We start from the raw sequence: 15,489 nt of genomic DNA on the forward strand, positions 1-15,489 counted from the left end.
GGCGGGCGGCAGGGTCCTGCATGCACCCGCCGGCCTCCTGGGACCCCCTGGGACCCCCTGGGAGCCATTCCCTGGTTCCTGCTCTGTGCTTCACCACTCTCCAGCCTCCAACCTGCCCCCTCCAGGAAGCAGGGCCAGTGTGGGGAGACTCCTGGGGTCAAGCAGCCTGAGGGGTGAGGGTGGCCCGATGGGCTGTCCTATGCTGGACTCACTGTGAACAGCCTGTCGCTGCCCCACCACTGCTGACCTAACCACTTTTTCTCTTGTCTGTTTTCTTCCCATATTCTTGTATGTGTCTGTCTGCCGCTTTGACTCTGCAGTATAAGTCCGTGTTTAGGTCCTACTCCCAGGACTTCGCGCCTCACCACCAAGCTCCCACTCCGCCTTTCCCTCCGCCTACCTCTTCTTCCTCTCCGCATTTCCCACCTGTCCACCAGTCTCAGAGCTCGGACTTAGCGGTGCCCGCCGTGGCTAGTGCACCTGCCTGCACCGTGAACGGGCCTCTCTCGTCTTCCCAGGAGAGCAGCTTCCGTGGGGACACTGGCTGCCTTCCTTCTGAAACCTCTTTCACTGACTCGGTGAGAACTCGACCTGGGCTACCTGGTTCTGGAACACGGTACCACTCTGCTCAGGGGACACGATCTGCCTGTGAGCAGTGGTCAGGGCCGGGACTGGCGTGTCCCCAGAACAGCATGGTCGGCTTGACACTGGGATAAGGCCCAGGTTAGAACCTAAGCCATGCATTCAGAGTTCTGGCCAGCCAGGATAGTGGCTGCTGGAAGGTGGCGTAAGAGGGACAGCCTCCAGGCAGTGGCCTGTTCCAGGCCTGTGGACTTCAGGCAGCTGGGGAGCCCTCCCTCGCATGCTCCTCAGCCCTGCTGGGGCTACCTTTCCAGGACAGCTTGCCCAGCGAATGCCCTTGATACCCTGCGGAAGATATAGCAGGAAACCTGGGTCCCTTATCCTCCCAGGCAGGATGTGGCCAAAGCAACTTTGTCCTTTGGCCCTGGGGAGTCACTTCCCAAAGAGGCCAGCACAGCGCTCCCGTCTCTACCTTGTAAAAGGAGCGTCGTGGTCAGGTCCAGTGCCAAGGACTGGCAGCAGGGCCCGGCCCATGTGTCTTTCCTCTCATCCTGTCTCCCTCAGAGTGAACATGCCAGTGAGGAAGCTGGTGAGGGTGAATATGTCAATCTCTGTTCCTCTGGCCAGAACAGCGAGGAACTGGCTCCTTCTCGAGGAGTAAGTAGCCTCGGGTGGCCTCGTGCATGTGGCCGGGCCTGGGCCCCTGCTGTCCCCAGGCTGCGTCCCTGCACCTGCTTCTGTCCTGCTGAGCCCTGTGCCTGGCCACCAGTAGGAGCCTGCTCAGCCCTTGCTCCCGCCGCTGCCATGTGCTTAGAATCCGGCCCAGTGGGTTTTTCAGGAACCTCCAGCAGTAGCCTGGTGTGGGTCTTGGCCACTCACCAGGGACTCTCCAAGCGATTTCTTCCTATCCCATCTTCAAGAGCAAGCTCTCTTCCTTGGGTGAAGAATGCTTCTTCCCACGCAACCCTTTCAGCCCCTTCCCACCTCTCCTTAGCATGCTCCCTCTGCCCACCTGGTCACTTCAAGGAGGCAGGGGCATCTGCAGGTGAGCCATGCTGGCTGGTGCACGCCCCCCTCGTGTGGCCGTCCCCCACCTCCCCAGAGGCCCTAGGTAAAGCAGGCAGCTTCCAGGCCTTGCTCCAACAAGACACAAGAAGACTAAGTTTCAGAAACAACTCCATGAGCCTGAGTGGGACAGCCCCTGAGGACGAGGATCTCCCCAGGGGCCCCCGCCTAGGCCAGGCTCAGCCCTTAAGGAACATGGCTGCTGCCACCAGAATTGTCCTGCATGGGCAATGTGCAGTTTGGGCTGCCCGCACCAGCCCACACGAGGTAGGAGTGAGCCACGGAACGAAGGAGTCTTCCCTCCCATGTGTGCCAAGCTGGCATCTCCACTGCGCCCATCCCCTTGGGTGGCTTGTGCCCCGGACGGCACCTCACTGAGCCTGTGCATGGTGAAGCCCATCCCCCTGCCTGGCCCTGGCACTGCCCTGCTACCGGTGACCACTTACAGCGCTTTCTTTGCCGGGGGGCACTCTCCGTGATGATGGTCCAACTGTTATCCCCACCTCGGTGCTCCATCGTGGCCCCGAAGGCAGGCCGGGAAGCAATGTGAAAGGCTGCCTTGTGAGCACAGTGGACCCAGAGCTGGGAGGAAATGAGCCTGTAGGCAGCAGCAGAGTCCCCCTCGGGTCTTGCGGGGGAGGCCAGTGTCATGGCCCAGTGCTCAGTCACGCTGGTGTGAACTTGAACATTAAGAAAGGTTTTGCCACTTGACAGCCCACAAGGTGTTAAGGGCAGTTGACCAGCCTGGCCTGTGGTCTTGGATCGGGCATGAGGAGAACTCTGCCAGGCCCTCAGCCCACAGAACGGCTGCTGCATAACCCCCGCTCTTCCTGGGGTGGCGCAGGAGGCTGACAGGTGTGTCGATGAGTGGCATCTTTCAGTCGAGAGGCAGGAGGACTGTTTCCATAAATGCCCCTGTCCATCACTAACTGCCCCCCTCTTGCCTCACTCTGTAGGCACCTGCAGGTGGGAAAGCGGGGAAGACGGACTGGCCCAGCTGAAGTACCTGTACAAAACCCAATACTCACTTCTCTTGGCAGGAGTCACCAGCTGGGAAAGATGCCCATGCCAGGGATCTTTCAGCGGCCAGCGGCACAGCCGGGACAGACAGCAGAGATGGCAGTGAGAGGTAAGAGGTGGACACCGGGACCCCTTGGAGAGCCCGGCCAGCTGACGGGCCCACAGGGGCTCTCACTTTGTTTCTGTTGGGCAGAATCAGACCTGCCTAGGGTCCAAATGTAGCAAGCATGGAAAGCCGCATCAGAAACTACCGTTAAGCCTGGCCCTATTGCATCCACCTCACCCATGCAAGTCCTGCACATTCGCTCGTAAATCCCAGGCCTGCATCCTGGGCCTTCATCTCTGCAAGTCCGAGTACAGCAGGGAATGTAAGATGCCCTGACCTCTGCCACCCTCCGACTCATTCCGGTGGACATTTGTAGACACACTGTGTTGCTGAGCCACTGCAAGGCCAGTTACCCGTTTGTAACAAACACCTGAGCACTCCTCTCCCAAGAATCAGAGTTCCTGATTACAGCACGTGAGCAAAGTAGCAGTGGCTCCTGCCATCCGAGAGGTGCCACTTGTCCCCGTCTCCTAACGCTTCCCCGAGCCTTGCAACCCAACACAGTCAAGAGACGCGAGCCGCATTTGGTGGAAGGCTGCTTCATCCCTCTTCTACTTTTAAAGATTAATTTTATTATTTTTATTGCAAAGTCAGATATACAGAGAGGAAGAAAGAGAGGAAGATCTTCTGTCTGTTGATTCACTCCCCAAGCAGCGGCAGTGGCCAAAGCTGAGCCAATTCAAAGCCAGGAGCCTCTTCCGGGTCTCCCACGCGAGTGCAGGGTCCCAAGGCTTTGGGCCGTCCTCAACCACTTTCCCAGGCCACAAGCAGGGAGCTGGATGGGAAGTGGAGCTGCCGGGATTAGAACCGGTGCCCATATGGGATCCCGGTGCATTCAAGGCAAGGACTTTAGCTGCTAGGCTACCACACCCGGCTCTCTGCTTCATCTCTTATATTGCCCTGTTGTAGCGGGCTCCAACTTGCCCAGGCTCTACAACAAACATACCCTTTCCTGGGACACACTTATAGAATGGAAGGCCAGGGTTCTGCCGATGGGCACCCACTGGCACTCAGCCTTGACCTTGCCCACACACAGTGCCCCCACATCCACACCTCATTCAGGTCACAGTTGAGCTGCTTCTGAGGTCTGGAGTGATGTCAGCAGGGCTGAGGCCAGGCCTTGTCCAGTAACAGACACAGTGACCCCAAGCCCGGAGACAGCTGCCTCTCGACCTTTGCACTTGTCTGCATTCAATCTGTTCAGCTCCTCTCCCAGGCCAAGGCTTCCCGAAGCTAAGTTAGGAGCGGTTGGGTGGGTTCTCATGGCCAGTGTCTCATGGATTCTGTCATCAGCTCCACCAGATCAGATGGGGGCGACAGGGTGTCGGCACTGGGGTGCAGTGGCCACACCTGAGATTCCAGTATCCTGTGGGTCCCGGCACTCCATATCCCACCCGGCTCCCTGATGATGTGCCTGGGAGGCAGCAGGTGAACCAGGTGCTCAGGCCCCTGCCACCCACGTGGGAGACCAGGAAGAAGTTCCAGACTCCTGGCTTTGACGGGCCTAGCCCTGCCAGTTAGGGCCATTTGGGGGGGAGCAAATCAGCTGATGGGAGACCTCTCCTCTCCCTCTAATTCTGCCTTTTTAAAGAGTGGAAGGGGGCCCAGCGCCATGGCCTAGCGGCTAAAGTCCTCAACTTGCATGCACCGGAATCCCATATGGGCACCGGTTCTAATCCCGGCAGCTCCATTTCCCATCCAGCTCTCTGCTTGTGAACTGGGAAAGCAGTCGAGGACGGCCCAAAGCCTTGGGACCCTGCACCCATGTGGGAGACCTGGAAGAGGCTCCTGGCTCCTGGCTTTGGATCGGCACAGCACCGGCTATTGTGCTCACTTGGGGAGTGAATCATCAGACTGAAGATCTTCCTCTCTGTCTCTCCTCCTCTCTGTATATCTGACTTTGCAATAAAAATGAATAAATCTTTAAAAAAAGGAGTGGAAGGGTGAGCATGGGTTAGACAGGCTGGCCAGTGACAGGCATGTTGCACAGCAACCCCTCTCAAGGTGACTTCACTGGCTGTTCCTTGGCCCACCCATGTTCTTACTGAAGTACACTTGCTTTATTTAAGATTTTTATTCAGGGGGATGGTGCCATGGCTTGGCAAGCTACTATTCCACCCTGTGATGATGGCATCCCGTAAGGGCACCAGTTCATGTCCCCACTACTACATTTCCCATCCAGCTCCCTGCTTGTGGCCTGGGAAAGCAGTCGAGGACGGCCCAAAGCCTTGGGACCCTGCACCCACATGGGAGACCCAGAGGAGGCTTCTGGCTCCCAGCTTTGGATCAGCTCAACTCTGGCCATTGCAGTCATCTTTCTCTCTGTGAATCTGTCTTTCCAATCAAAATAAATAAATCTCTTTTTATTGGAAAGTCAGATCAGATTTATGGAGAGACAAGAAGGAAGGTCTTCCCTCTGCTGGTTCACTCCCCAAGTGGCTGTTAACTCAGCCTGGGCATCGCAGCAGGGCCAGCTGGCCTTGGCTCCTGGCCAGGCTGAAGCCAGCAGCCTCATCCGGATTTCTCACGTGGGTCCAGGGTCCCAAGCACCCGAGCCAAGCTCCCTGCTTGCCCCTGGCATGTTGGCAGGGAACTAGGTGAGTGGTGGAGCAGGGGAACTTGAGCGGGCGCCCTCAGGCTGTACCACAGGCCGGCCCTGCAGTACACATTTGTGTCTCGGATGCCTTGGGCTAAAACAGGACTTGTGCCCACAAGCTATGGGGACAATTGTCAGAGCAGGCCGGGCACGTGGGCAGCAGCCCAGAGGAAGGTCAGCTCCTGAAGATGCAGCTCGAATATCATGAGCCGACGAGCTGCACTTGAGCACCCTGTGCCCTCCGGGGGTGCCTCTCCCTTCTCCCATCCCTTGGGCATAGCTCCCATGTGTGCAACGCGGCTCAGCCTGCCAGTCCCCCAGCCCGGGCCCCTGCCTGTGCTCCTTGGGCGCCCCGCCCCTCCCCCACCACACCTCAGTGACAGCCGCTTCAAAGTCTGTCTGCCACCCTGCCAACAGCCCGTGAACCTTGGGGCTGGGCAGAGGGTCCCCAGCAGAGCCCCGATGTCCTCAGGAGCAGGGCCAGCATCCCCCCATCTCGCCTCGATGCTAACTGCACTTGGATGAAGACTGGCTGGGACCTGCACTTGGGCAGATGGCTCAACTGGTCCCCGAGTCCCAGCTCAGCCCAGGCGTCCAGCGAGCAGGCACCATCCAGCCCGCAGTGCTATCCCAGCTCTGCCCACTGCACAGGCCTGACACGCCACTGTGAGCCGGGCTGGGCTTGTTTAGGGGCGCTGTGCTGGTGCCCATCACAGTCAGCCCTGCCTCTGCCTCACCTCTGGACAGCTGGAGCCCAGGGAACGTTGATGCTTGCAACACAAACTGCATCTCCCTCCAGGACCCCCAAGTCCCCAGACGCCCTGGAGATGGCTTCATCCGAGGAGGAAGTAGACGAGCTGTCCCTCATCGACCACAATGAAATCATGGCCCGGCTGACTCTGAAGCAGGAGGTGAGGGCTCCTCTCTGCCCTCGGCATCTGGACCCACAAAGCGAGACAAGGGGGTGGGGTGCGGGGCATGGGCACCCCAGGCTGAGGGCTCCCCGGGGAATGAAGCCCACCTGTGTCCTGTACCCTTCTCCGCTGCTCGTGGAAAGTGACAAGCACGGTCACCAGGGCATCCGCAGAGCCAGGGTGACAGGCAGAGAGCCCGCGTGCAGGGCAAGCGCGGGGCGTCTCACCACGGAAACAGCCACACTTCAGCCTGGGCCTGAGCTCACATACTGATCAGGGTGCTGGGGCTGGCCACTGTGGCCACCCCTGTCCTGGGCCCGAGCTCACATACTGATCAGGGTGCTGGGGCTGGCCACTGTGACCACCCCTGTCCTGGGCCCGAGCTCACATACTGATCAGGGTGCTGGGGCTGGCCACTGTGGCCACCCCTGTCCTGGGCCCCAGCCTGTCAGAGAGGGAGTGGGGCTGAGCGCGCTTCTGCCGTGCCGTTCTGACAGAGCCAAGGACCAGGTCGAAGTGACCCTGTTCCCCACCTTGCCACGTGACCAAGCTTCCAGGCTAAGGGTTGCGAAGGCAGGTACTGCCCCCACAGCCTGCTCTGGCCAGGCCCAGCAGGAGCAGGGTGGGGGAGGCTCTGCAGGCAGAGGGGACCCTTGCCGTAGATCTCTGTCACAGATTCAGGCCCCATGCGCAACTGTGTCATCCCAGCGGGAGACGCAGGCCAGATCCGGCCCTGGCACCACGGGACAGAGAGGGCTCCAGAGCGAGCAGCGGGCCCCAGGACACTCAACCTGGGCATCACTCCAGGGCCCTGGCTCCTGGCCAGGCGGTTAGCCTGTAGCCTCCAGGATAGGGGCTGGCAGTCATTGAACACTGTGACACTTGCCACTCCTCTCACAGGACAGCCTGTGACATCATAGCCAGTGACCTTTGAGGCAGAGCTGAACCTGGGGCGGGTTTCTGTGGTTCCAGGGACACAGATGTGATGCCCGCACCAGCGTCCTGCCTCCCCTCCTACTCTGCCTCTGGGTCAGTGAGCAGGACAGTGGATGGCACCAACCCTGGTTGTATTCTCACCTGTGCTCTGGGCAGCTCCCAGCAGGACAGAGAACACACCTGGCGGGGGCAGCATGACGGCCAGCCTGGGCCGAGGGGTACATGGGGAGGGGGCGTGGTCTCCCTGCCTCATGCCCACCTCTGCTGCTCTCACCACAGGGGGACGACGGACCAGACGTCCGTGGAGGATCAGGGGACATCTTACTGGTCCATGCCACAGAAACAGACAGGAAAGGTACGGAGCCCCGTGTGGTTCGTAAGGGGGCCTGGGCTGTTGGGTGGGAGCAGAGGAACTCCCGGGGAGACGCAGTTAGAGCTGGATGAGGACCCCACTCAGGATCAACGCTTCCCTGGGAATTCCTAGCTGGGTTCAAGGGTCACAGCTAACAAACATTCTGTAATAACAGAGCAGTTCATGTGTCGGGATGGGTAAGCAACCACCTGCGTGTGGTCCTCATGTGCCTGACCAACGCCATCACCTGGTGACACTCACCGGGTAAGAGCCTGCCTGGGCACCCTGCCTCTCCCTGGTGCTGACTGCACTGCCCTCCAGGGCAGCTATGGCTGGAGCCCCTACGGAAGGCGGAGGCAGGGAGCATGTGGGGCAAGGTGCCCGCGCAGCATCCAAAACTGGTTCCTTGGGCTGGTAGTGGCTTCCTCCCCCGTGTGGGTCCCAGAGCCCAGACATGCCTGGGGACAAACAGGCAGGGGCACTTCGTCATCGCAAGACTGCTCCCTCAGGCTCTTGATCCGAGTGCCCACTAGAGATGGTGGGGTTGGTGCCCTGGCATGCCTGCATCATGAGGGGGACGCCTGTGACACCAGCATCCCATGTGGGCACTGATTCCAGTCCCAGCTGCTCCACTCTGATCTGCTTCTGGGGAAGCAGCAGCAGAAGGCCCAAGTTCCGGGCTCCTGGCTTGGCCTGCTCTCTCCTGACGCCGTGGACAATCAGGAGAGATTCCAACTGCCTTTCAAATACATCTTTCAATCTCCCCTCGGAGTGGTGAGGCATTCCTGGACAGCCGTGTGAGCCCTGGAAGGGGTGGCCCCTGTTCACCATGCTGACACAGCATATGAAGGGGGCCCTGCCACCAGCACTCTGGGGCCTGAGCCCTTCCCCACTGCGCCAGGGCAGGCACAGCCTCCTGGGGGCGTACCTCATCTCCAAAGGGAGGTGGCCGTAGCCCCTGGCCCTGTGGGCATGACGCTGTCCTCACCCAGGAGCCCAGGACACTTCTCAAGGCCACCGCGGCCTCTGGCAGTGATGGCACACACACTTGTGCCCCAGCAGTAGGCACTGTGTAGCACTGCTCCCGCCCCTGCTTCCTTGCCCAGCTCTAAACTTGACCCCTGGGTGGGGCTGTGGATCCACAAGCCAGGATGGGTGCCAGGTAGTTAGACCTGCCCCAGACAGTCCCAGGAGCAGAGTGGCTTCAGGGCTGTAGCACAGAATGAGGTGGGGTGCTTCTGTGCCAAGTGGGAGATCAGGGGCCTTGGAAGCTGAGTTCCCATAGTGCGTGTGCCCAGCCCATGGCAAGCAGCCTGGAGCAGGCTCAGCAGCTGCCCAGCTCCGGGACCCACGTGGGGGCCAGGTGGGGGTGAGGCCCAGATCAGTGGGAGTTGTTGGGGTTCCAGAGCCCCAGCAGCCCTGCCAGCCTATCTTCATGCTCTGTTGCTGGAGCTGAGCGCTCCAGGTGACCTTTCCAACCTGGCTCCAGGGTGTGCTCACTGTCCCCTCTTGCAGTGTGCCAGGCTGTCTTCTCCAGCTTTTCCTTGGGGCTCAACATACGAGAACCCCCAAAACTCTGACGCCACCATCCCGAAGTGCCTGCCCTGTGCGTTAGCTGGCAGGCCCTGCTGGCACATGTGAATTCGTCCCTCTGCCCTGTGACCACTGAGCCCTACAGCAGTGCTAGTGCGGGGCCCACACGTGCCCCCTCGCAGGACATGCTACTGGCTGCCCCCTCGCCGGGGCACGCATCTAACCGATGGGAGCCCTCTGCCCAGGCAGGGCCGTCCGCAGCAGAATGCAGCTGCTTCTCCTGACCCTGCTGCACCCTCCTCCGAGAGGCAGGCAGCGAGGACGGGGGACCCTGGGTGACCCTGGGACGTCCCCCACCCCCAGCCGAGTCCTACATGGCTCACAGCCCCCGCCGCTCTCCCCACAGACCTGGTGCTGTACTGCGAGGCCTTCCTGACCACCTACCGGACCTTCATCACCCCCGAGGAGCTCATCAAGAAGCTGCAGTACAGATACCCTTCCCACTGCCTGCCCGCCCACCCCTCGGGCAGGGGCTCGGGGAGGGAGGACGGGACCCAGGGACAGGGTGAGCACCATGGCTCTGGGCTCTGCCCCTCCTTTTCCTCCTCTGCACGGTGGGATGCCACGATGGGCCCAGCGCAGTAGTGCTACCCAGGGCAGTTGTGGTCCCAGGAAGGAGGGGGCAGGAGTCTGGGCTGCACAGTCACACGTGCAGCGTCCAGGCCGGCCTCAGGGCGTTGGTGGTGGTGAGTACCAAGCAGGCAGGACTTGAGGGAAGCAGGCCCTGGTGACTTCAAGGCAGCTGACCCATTAGTGAACAGCCTCACCCACAGGCGGCCTTGGCTCCTGTCCCCCCTGACCCATGGACAGGCCACTTCCTGCAGTAGTTGTCACAAAAGATCCTGGGGTCTTGGAGGGGCCTGTTTAGGTTGCCTCCTCCTTCCATCCAGGCCTGCCTGTCCTGCCAGGCTCACCTGGAGCCCTCAGCCTCCGTCCAGCCCCGTGGCCTGTGACTGCCATCTGCTGGACAGCTGTTCTCCTTTGGGGCAGAAGTCCCAAGCCTTCTCCGGTCCCCCAGCCCTGGTCTGTCTGGACACAGGGACATGTCCAACCTGTACTCACACACTCTGTCGTCCAGAGCCCCAGATGGCAGGCCTGGCCGGCGCTCGCACACTCATGTGGACGGCAGCCTGGTCAGGACAGTGTTCATTTGCCACAACACTTCCACTCGTAATGCATGGGCAGCTAACTGCTGTATCACGTGGCACTGTTACATCACTTCCTGTCCTATAGCTGGGCGAGCGATAAAACAGCCGGTGGTCTAACCGAGCCGTGTGGCTGCCCTCCTGCCCGTGCCTGGATTCTCAACCCCCACCCTGCTGGGCCATGGAACCATTACAGCATTGAGATCCCAGGCTGGCTGGGGAACCCCTGTGCCAGGAGCCCAGTGGACTGTCACCCTGGAGAGAGGCAGGGAGGAGTCAGTGGGACACGTTGGAGCCCTAGAGCCACACCTGCTTCAGCCACAAGCACAGGATGCCCCAGGGCTTGAGGGGCAGCGGTGGTGGGCTGCTCGGACCAGGCACAGCCTGGCATTAGAGGCGAGTGGCCAGGCAGCATCCAAACCAGAGCTGGGTGCAGATCACCCGCTGGCCCCTCTGCCTCCTGGAGCCCTGCGGCTCTGAGGGCATATCTGGCATGGAGCCACTGTCCTCTACCTGCTGGGAACAACAGGCCCAACCCAGCTCTGCCCCTGTGCACCTGGCCCAGAAGCCAACACGCCCCGGGCTGGTCAGTCCTCCCGCTCAGTCACACACCCCTGCTGCAGCGTCACTGCCTTAACCCACACTCCACGTACGAGAAGTTCTCTCCCTTCGCTGACACCTTCAAGAAGCGCGTGAGCAAGAACACGTTCTTCGTGCTGGTGCGTGTGGTGGACGAGCTCTGGTGAGTCCTCAGGCTGTGTCCCGGGCTCCTCGGGCAGGGTGACAGCTTGGCGGGACTCAGGGCAGGTCAGGCCTTCCTGCCAAGAGACCACTGCCCCACCCTGGCTTGGTCCCTCTCACACTCTCAGCCCCCACAAGCTAGGCCTTACTCAAGGGGGCGTCTCTCGCACGGGGGCCATCTCCACCCCTGTGGCGTTGAGGCCAAGTGCAGCGCGGGGCTCGTCAGCGCTTCTCAGTTGCCTGTCGTGGGCACTGGCGTTGGACCAGTGCAGCTGTCTTTCCTGGGAAGGGGGGACCCAGGGAGCAAACACACTGGTCCTGCCTCTGTGTGTTGGGGAGAAGGCCTCGGGCAGTGGCTGGACAGCAAGGGGAGGGGTCCCCCAGTGCAAGAAGCTGCGCTCCACTCATTGCTGAGCTCCCCCCCGGTGGGCCTTGTGGGAGGGTGCCCATGCACAGCACCTGGCGCTGATGGACACATAGGCAGCCACACCGGGACTTCCTTCACTCTTGGCTGCTGCCCTTGACCCTGTGCCCCTTGGCCCCTCAGCCTGGTGGAGCTGACAGAAGAGATCCTGAAGCTCCTCATGGAGCTGGTCTTCCGCCTCGTGTGCAGCGGGGAGCTCAGCCTGGCCCGCGTGCTCCGAAAGAACATTCTAGACAAGGTGGACCAGAAGAAGCTGCTGAGATGTGCCAACTCCGACCAGCCGCTGGCCGCCAGGGGAGTCGCGGCCAGGTGATGAGCCAGCCCCATCTGTCACGGATCCCGCCTTGTCTGCCCTCAGGGCATCTGAGAGCTTTGCATGTCGCGGCACCAGTGAGGCAGTTGTCCTTGTCCAGCTGTCCTGTGCCACCCCAAATGTCCCCAAGGGTCTGTGGGAGACCCCAGTGTGGGCCTGGCAGAGGCCCCTGCTTCCAGAAATGTGTGGCTGTAATAGCTTGGCCTGCATTCACACAGCACTGTCCCTGCTCCCACTGGCCATCTAGAGCGAGGGTCAGGCCGGGTCCCCAGGATGCCTGAGCCCTGGAAGCCTGGTGCTGGGAGCTGTGGACATCAGCAGACAGCAGCTCTGCAGCTCTGCAGCTCTGTGTCCCTGGCCCCAGGTCTATCCCCTAAGCTGCCTCTTCGGGCCTCTGTTTTCCAGGCCAGGGACCCTGCATGACTTCCACAGCCATGAGATCGCCGAGCAGCTAACGCTGTTGGATGCTGAGCTCTTTTATAAAATAGAGGTACGGCCCTGCCCCAGGGAGTCACTGCTGGCACCCCTGGCTCCCAAGGAGTCGCTGCTGGCGCCCCCCTGCTCCCAGGAAGGCCCCTTCTGATTTCTGGCCTCTCACAGATTCCTGAGGTTTTGCTTTGGGCCAAAGAGCAGAATGAGGAGAAGAGCCCCAACCTGACGCAGTTCACGGAGCACTTCAATAACATGTCCTACTGGTATGGTCGCCACACCAGGCTGGGCTGCTCCCTCGTGGGTATGGGTGAGGAGATGGGGCTGCCTGCTCCCGGCATGAGCTCGGGGTAGGTGGAGCCAGCTGTCTTCCCAGCTCCTGTAGATCCCCCCGGGTGTCCGTGAGTCAGCAGAGATAGGCTCCATTAATAATGTCTTTATTGGGTGTGGGAGTCCAGGCATGCCCTCAGTCCCTGTGTGCTCAGGCTGCTAGCCTGGGCAGCAGTGAACACATCTGGTCTCCCGCTTCTTAGAGCCCCATGGCTACCTCCAACTCCTGCCTTGTGCTAAGCGCGGGATGTCCCAGAGTGCCTTGTGGGGCCGGACTGGGCCAAGCTACAGGTGGGGCCCCTCCACGTGGCCATGGCCCCATGAGACCATAGGCAGCCAAGGCCAGCTTGCGTGCCCACTGCCCACATGGCACATACAGGCTCAGTCTGGCTTTGTCCTGGGCTGTCACTGAGATCCCAAAGGTTCCTTGCCCCATTAATCCCCTTAGTGCCAGCTGCACTCTAAGGAACTTTCCCGGTCCCCACCATGCTTGGGGTAATGCCTGTCAGAGGCAGCTCCACAGGGCCCCACTAAGCCTTCAGGAGCAAGTCTAAGCCCCCTGGCACAGGATGAGCCCGGACCCTTGAGCTCCTGGAGCAGTGCCAGGGGCTCGCAGCTGGGCAGCCGCTGCACATGCGTGTCCCTGTGAGCATGCCCTGGGCTCAGTCCTGGCTATGTCTCCCGGCTCCCACAGGGTCCGGTCCATCATTATGCTGCAGGAGAAGGCCCAGGACCGGGAACGGCTACTCTTGAAGTTCATCAAGATCATGAAGGTAAGAGTGACCCAGAGACCTGGGCAGCCCACCCACACACCTGGCACCTGCCCTCATGGCCCTTCCTCCCTCGGCAGCACTTACGGAAGCTCAACAACTTCAACTCCTACCTGGCCATCCTGTCCGCGCTGGACTCGGCCCCCATCCGCCGATTAGAGTGGCAGAAGCAGACTTCGGAGGTGAGCGTCACCACGCACACAGGGATCTGGCTGTGCCCAGCCTGCCTGGGGCCTCCATCGTGGCCTGGCCCCTGCAGTCTCCCGTTCACCCCTGTGTCCCCGAGCGCTGCCCTGATCCCTCTTGGATGGAGTCTGCAAAGTCTGCAGGTGCTAAAGGCAGGGGAAGGGGGACCCGAGGTGCCCAGGACAAAGTACAGACCTACACAGTGGGGTGTCCCAGGCACTTGGCACATCACAGGCAGCAGTGTGGCCTCAGGCCATCTGCACCCTGGAGAAAGGTCGGATCTAGACAGCGAGGGCCCGGGGGCTGGGGAAGAGCTGAACCCTTGTCCCTTGGAGTGGGGCCGAGCTTCAGCTGGGCTGCCCGGCACACATCAAAGGGCAGTCACAGAACAGTGTCTGCGCACAAGTGGGTAACCTGCACCAGGGTCCCCAAGAACACAGAAAGTGCCAAGGAGGCAGGGAAGGCTGCTTGGAGAAGGTGCCCGCCAGTAGTGAAGGGCTGCCAGCCCCAAGCTGGGAGGGGGTGGGTCCAGCTGCCATGGGAGTGGGAACAGGAGCCATGTGTGACTATGCGCACACATGTGCCTCAGCCCGGGCGACAGCACCAGGGGCAGGGCTCAGGTCGGACGTGGTTACAACAGATTGGGGACAATCAAGCAGCGCAAAGGGCTAGGCTGTCCCTACTACATCCGGCCGTCTGGCCATGGCTGACCACACCCTGCCCTGCCCCACCCAGGGTCTAGCCGAGTACTGCACGCTGATCGACAGCTCGTCCTCCTTCCGAGCCTACCGGGCCGCCCTCTCAGAGGTGGAGCCTCCCTGCATCCCCTACCTGTGAGTAGCAGCCTTCCTCCAGAGCCCTGGGCTGGGTGCATGGGGGTGCAGCCCGGGGTGCCCTCACCCCTGCACTCACACTGGGCCACGCCACCCCATCCTTCCCCACTGCCAGGCTTCCATGCCTGCACACAGAGGGTCCACCTGTCCAGTCACTGTGTGAGCCTGGCAGGCCCGCATGATGGGGCATTCCTGGCACCTGGCCTGAGTGGTTCTCTGGGTCCTTGCGAGTTGGGGTGCCATCTGCACAGCAGCCCCTGTGCCCCCATGCGCAGGGGGCTGATCCTGCAGGACCTGACCTTCGTCCACCTGGGGAACCCCGACCACATCGACGGGAAGGTGAACTTCTCCAAGCGCTGGCAGCAGTTCAACATCCTGGATAGCATGCGCTGCTTCCAGCAGGCGTGAGTCCTCCAGCAGGCGGGCGTCGGCGGGGCGGGCCCAGCTCCAAGTGCAGCACCAGCCTCAGGCTCCCGTCCTCAAACCCCAGAGCCCCCACCCCTGCAGACAGCGCGCTGCACAAGGTGCCCCCCCGACACAGGCCGGGTGGTAGGTGGGCTCCCCGAGAAGGCGGCAGTGGCCAGTTCCCCATCCCCACTGCCTGCCTTCCCCACCCCAGGCATTACGACATCCGCAGAAATGATGACATCATCAACTTCTTCAACGACTTCAGTGACCACCTGGCCGAGGAGGCCCTTTGGGAACTGTCCCTGAAAATTAAGCCCAGAAACCTCACGAGACGGAAGACAGACCGGGAGGAGAAGACCTAGCGGCCCCCCAGGCCTGGGGACCGCCCGCACTGCACTGCCGGGCGTCGGGGCCAGGGGCCCAGGTGACCTCGGCTCCGTGGGCCACTCCTCCCCGATGAGCAGAGTGAAGTGGAGACAGCCAGTCTGCGGGGCCCAGCACTGACCAGGACCCGCCAGCTCGTGACCGAATTGTTTTTGCTTTCACGTCTGTGAGCAGGCCAGGGAATGGCCAGTTCCCCTCCCCCAAGCTCCCAAGCCTGAGGACCCTGCTGGGAACAGGACGGCTGCGTGGGCAGAGCAGGCAGGAGGGCTGGCAGGCGAGGTCTCAGCAACACGGGGCCAGCCCTCCCACCTGCCTACTGGCACTCCCTGCCGCTTTCCTGCTGGGGATCTGGAGGGAGAGCC

At 61.3% G+C, this 15,489-nt stretch overlaps 1 protein-coding gene across 14 annotated transcripts in view; it reads left to right on the forward strand.

The window, feature by feature from the left end:
• Positions 1-15,232, forward strand: part of RAPGEF1 (Rap guanine nucleotide exchange factor 1) — a 111,138-nt gene extending 95,906 nt beyond the window's left edge. For 5 of the 14 annotated variants that reach the window (XM_058673001.1, XM_058673006.1, XM_058673000.1 and 2 more), the window contains 15 exons: positions 321-578; positions 1,147-1,239; positions 2,688-2,776; positions 6,169-6,280; positions 7,499-7,574; positions 9,511-9,595; positions 10,959-11,051; positions 11,598-11,783; positions 12,193-12,277; positions 12,388-12,482; positions 13,241-13,319; positions 13,397-13,498; positions 14,238-14,335; positions 14,611-14,739; positions 14,955-15,232. In XM_058673001.1, coding sequence (XP_058528984.1) covers positions 321-578; positions 1,147-1,239; positions 2,688-2,776; positions 6,169-6,280; positions 7,499-7,574; positions 9,511-9,595; positions 10,959-11,051; positions 11,598-11,783; positions 12,193-12,277; positions 12,388-12,482; positions 13,241-13,319; positions 13,397-13,498; positions 14,238-14,335; positions 14,611-14,739; positions 14,955-15,105 — 1,731 coding nt within the window. In that variant the 3' untranslated portion in view covers positions 15,106-15,232. The remainder of the gene's footprint in view (positions 1-320; positions 579-1,146; positions 1,240-2,687; positions 2,777-6,168; positions 6,281-7,498; positions 7,575-9,510; positions 9,596-10,958; positions 11,052-11,597; positions 11,784-12,192; positions 12,278-12,387; positions 12,483-13,240; positions 13,320-13,396; positions 13,499-14,237; positions 14,336-14,610; positions 14,740-14,954) is intronic. The other 9 variants (XM_058673002.1, XM_058673007.1, XM_058673005.1 and 6 more) reach the window with 5 other exon arrangements.
• Positions 15,233-15,489: the final 257 nt, after the last annotated feature.

This window comes from Ochotona princeps, chromosome 14, assembly GCF_030435755.1.
Source record: "Ochotona princeps isolate mOchPri1 chromosome 14, mOchPri1.hap1, whole genome shotgun sequence".
NCBI lineage: Eukaryota > Metazoa > Chordata > Mammalia > Lagomorpha > Ochotonidae > Ochotona > Ochotona princeps.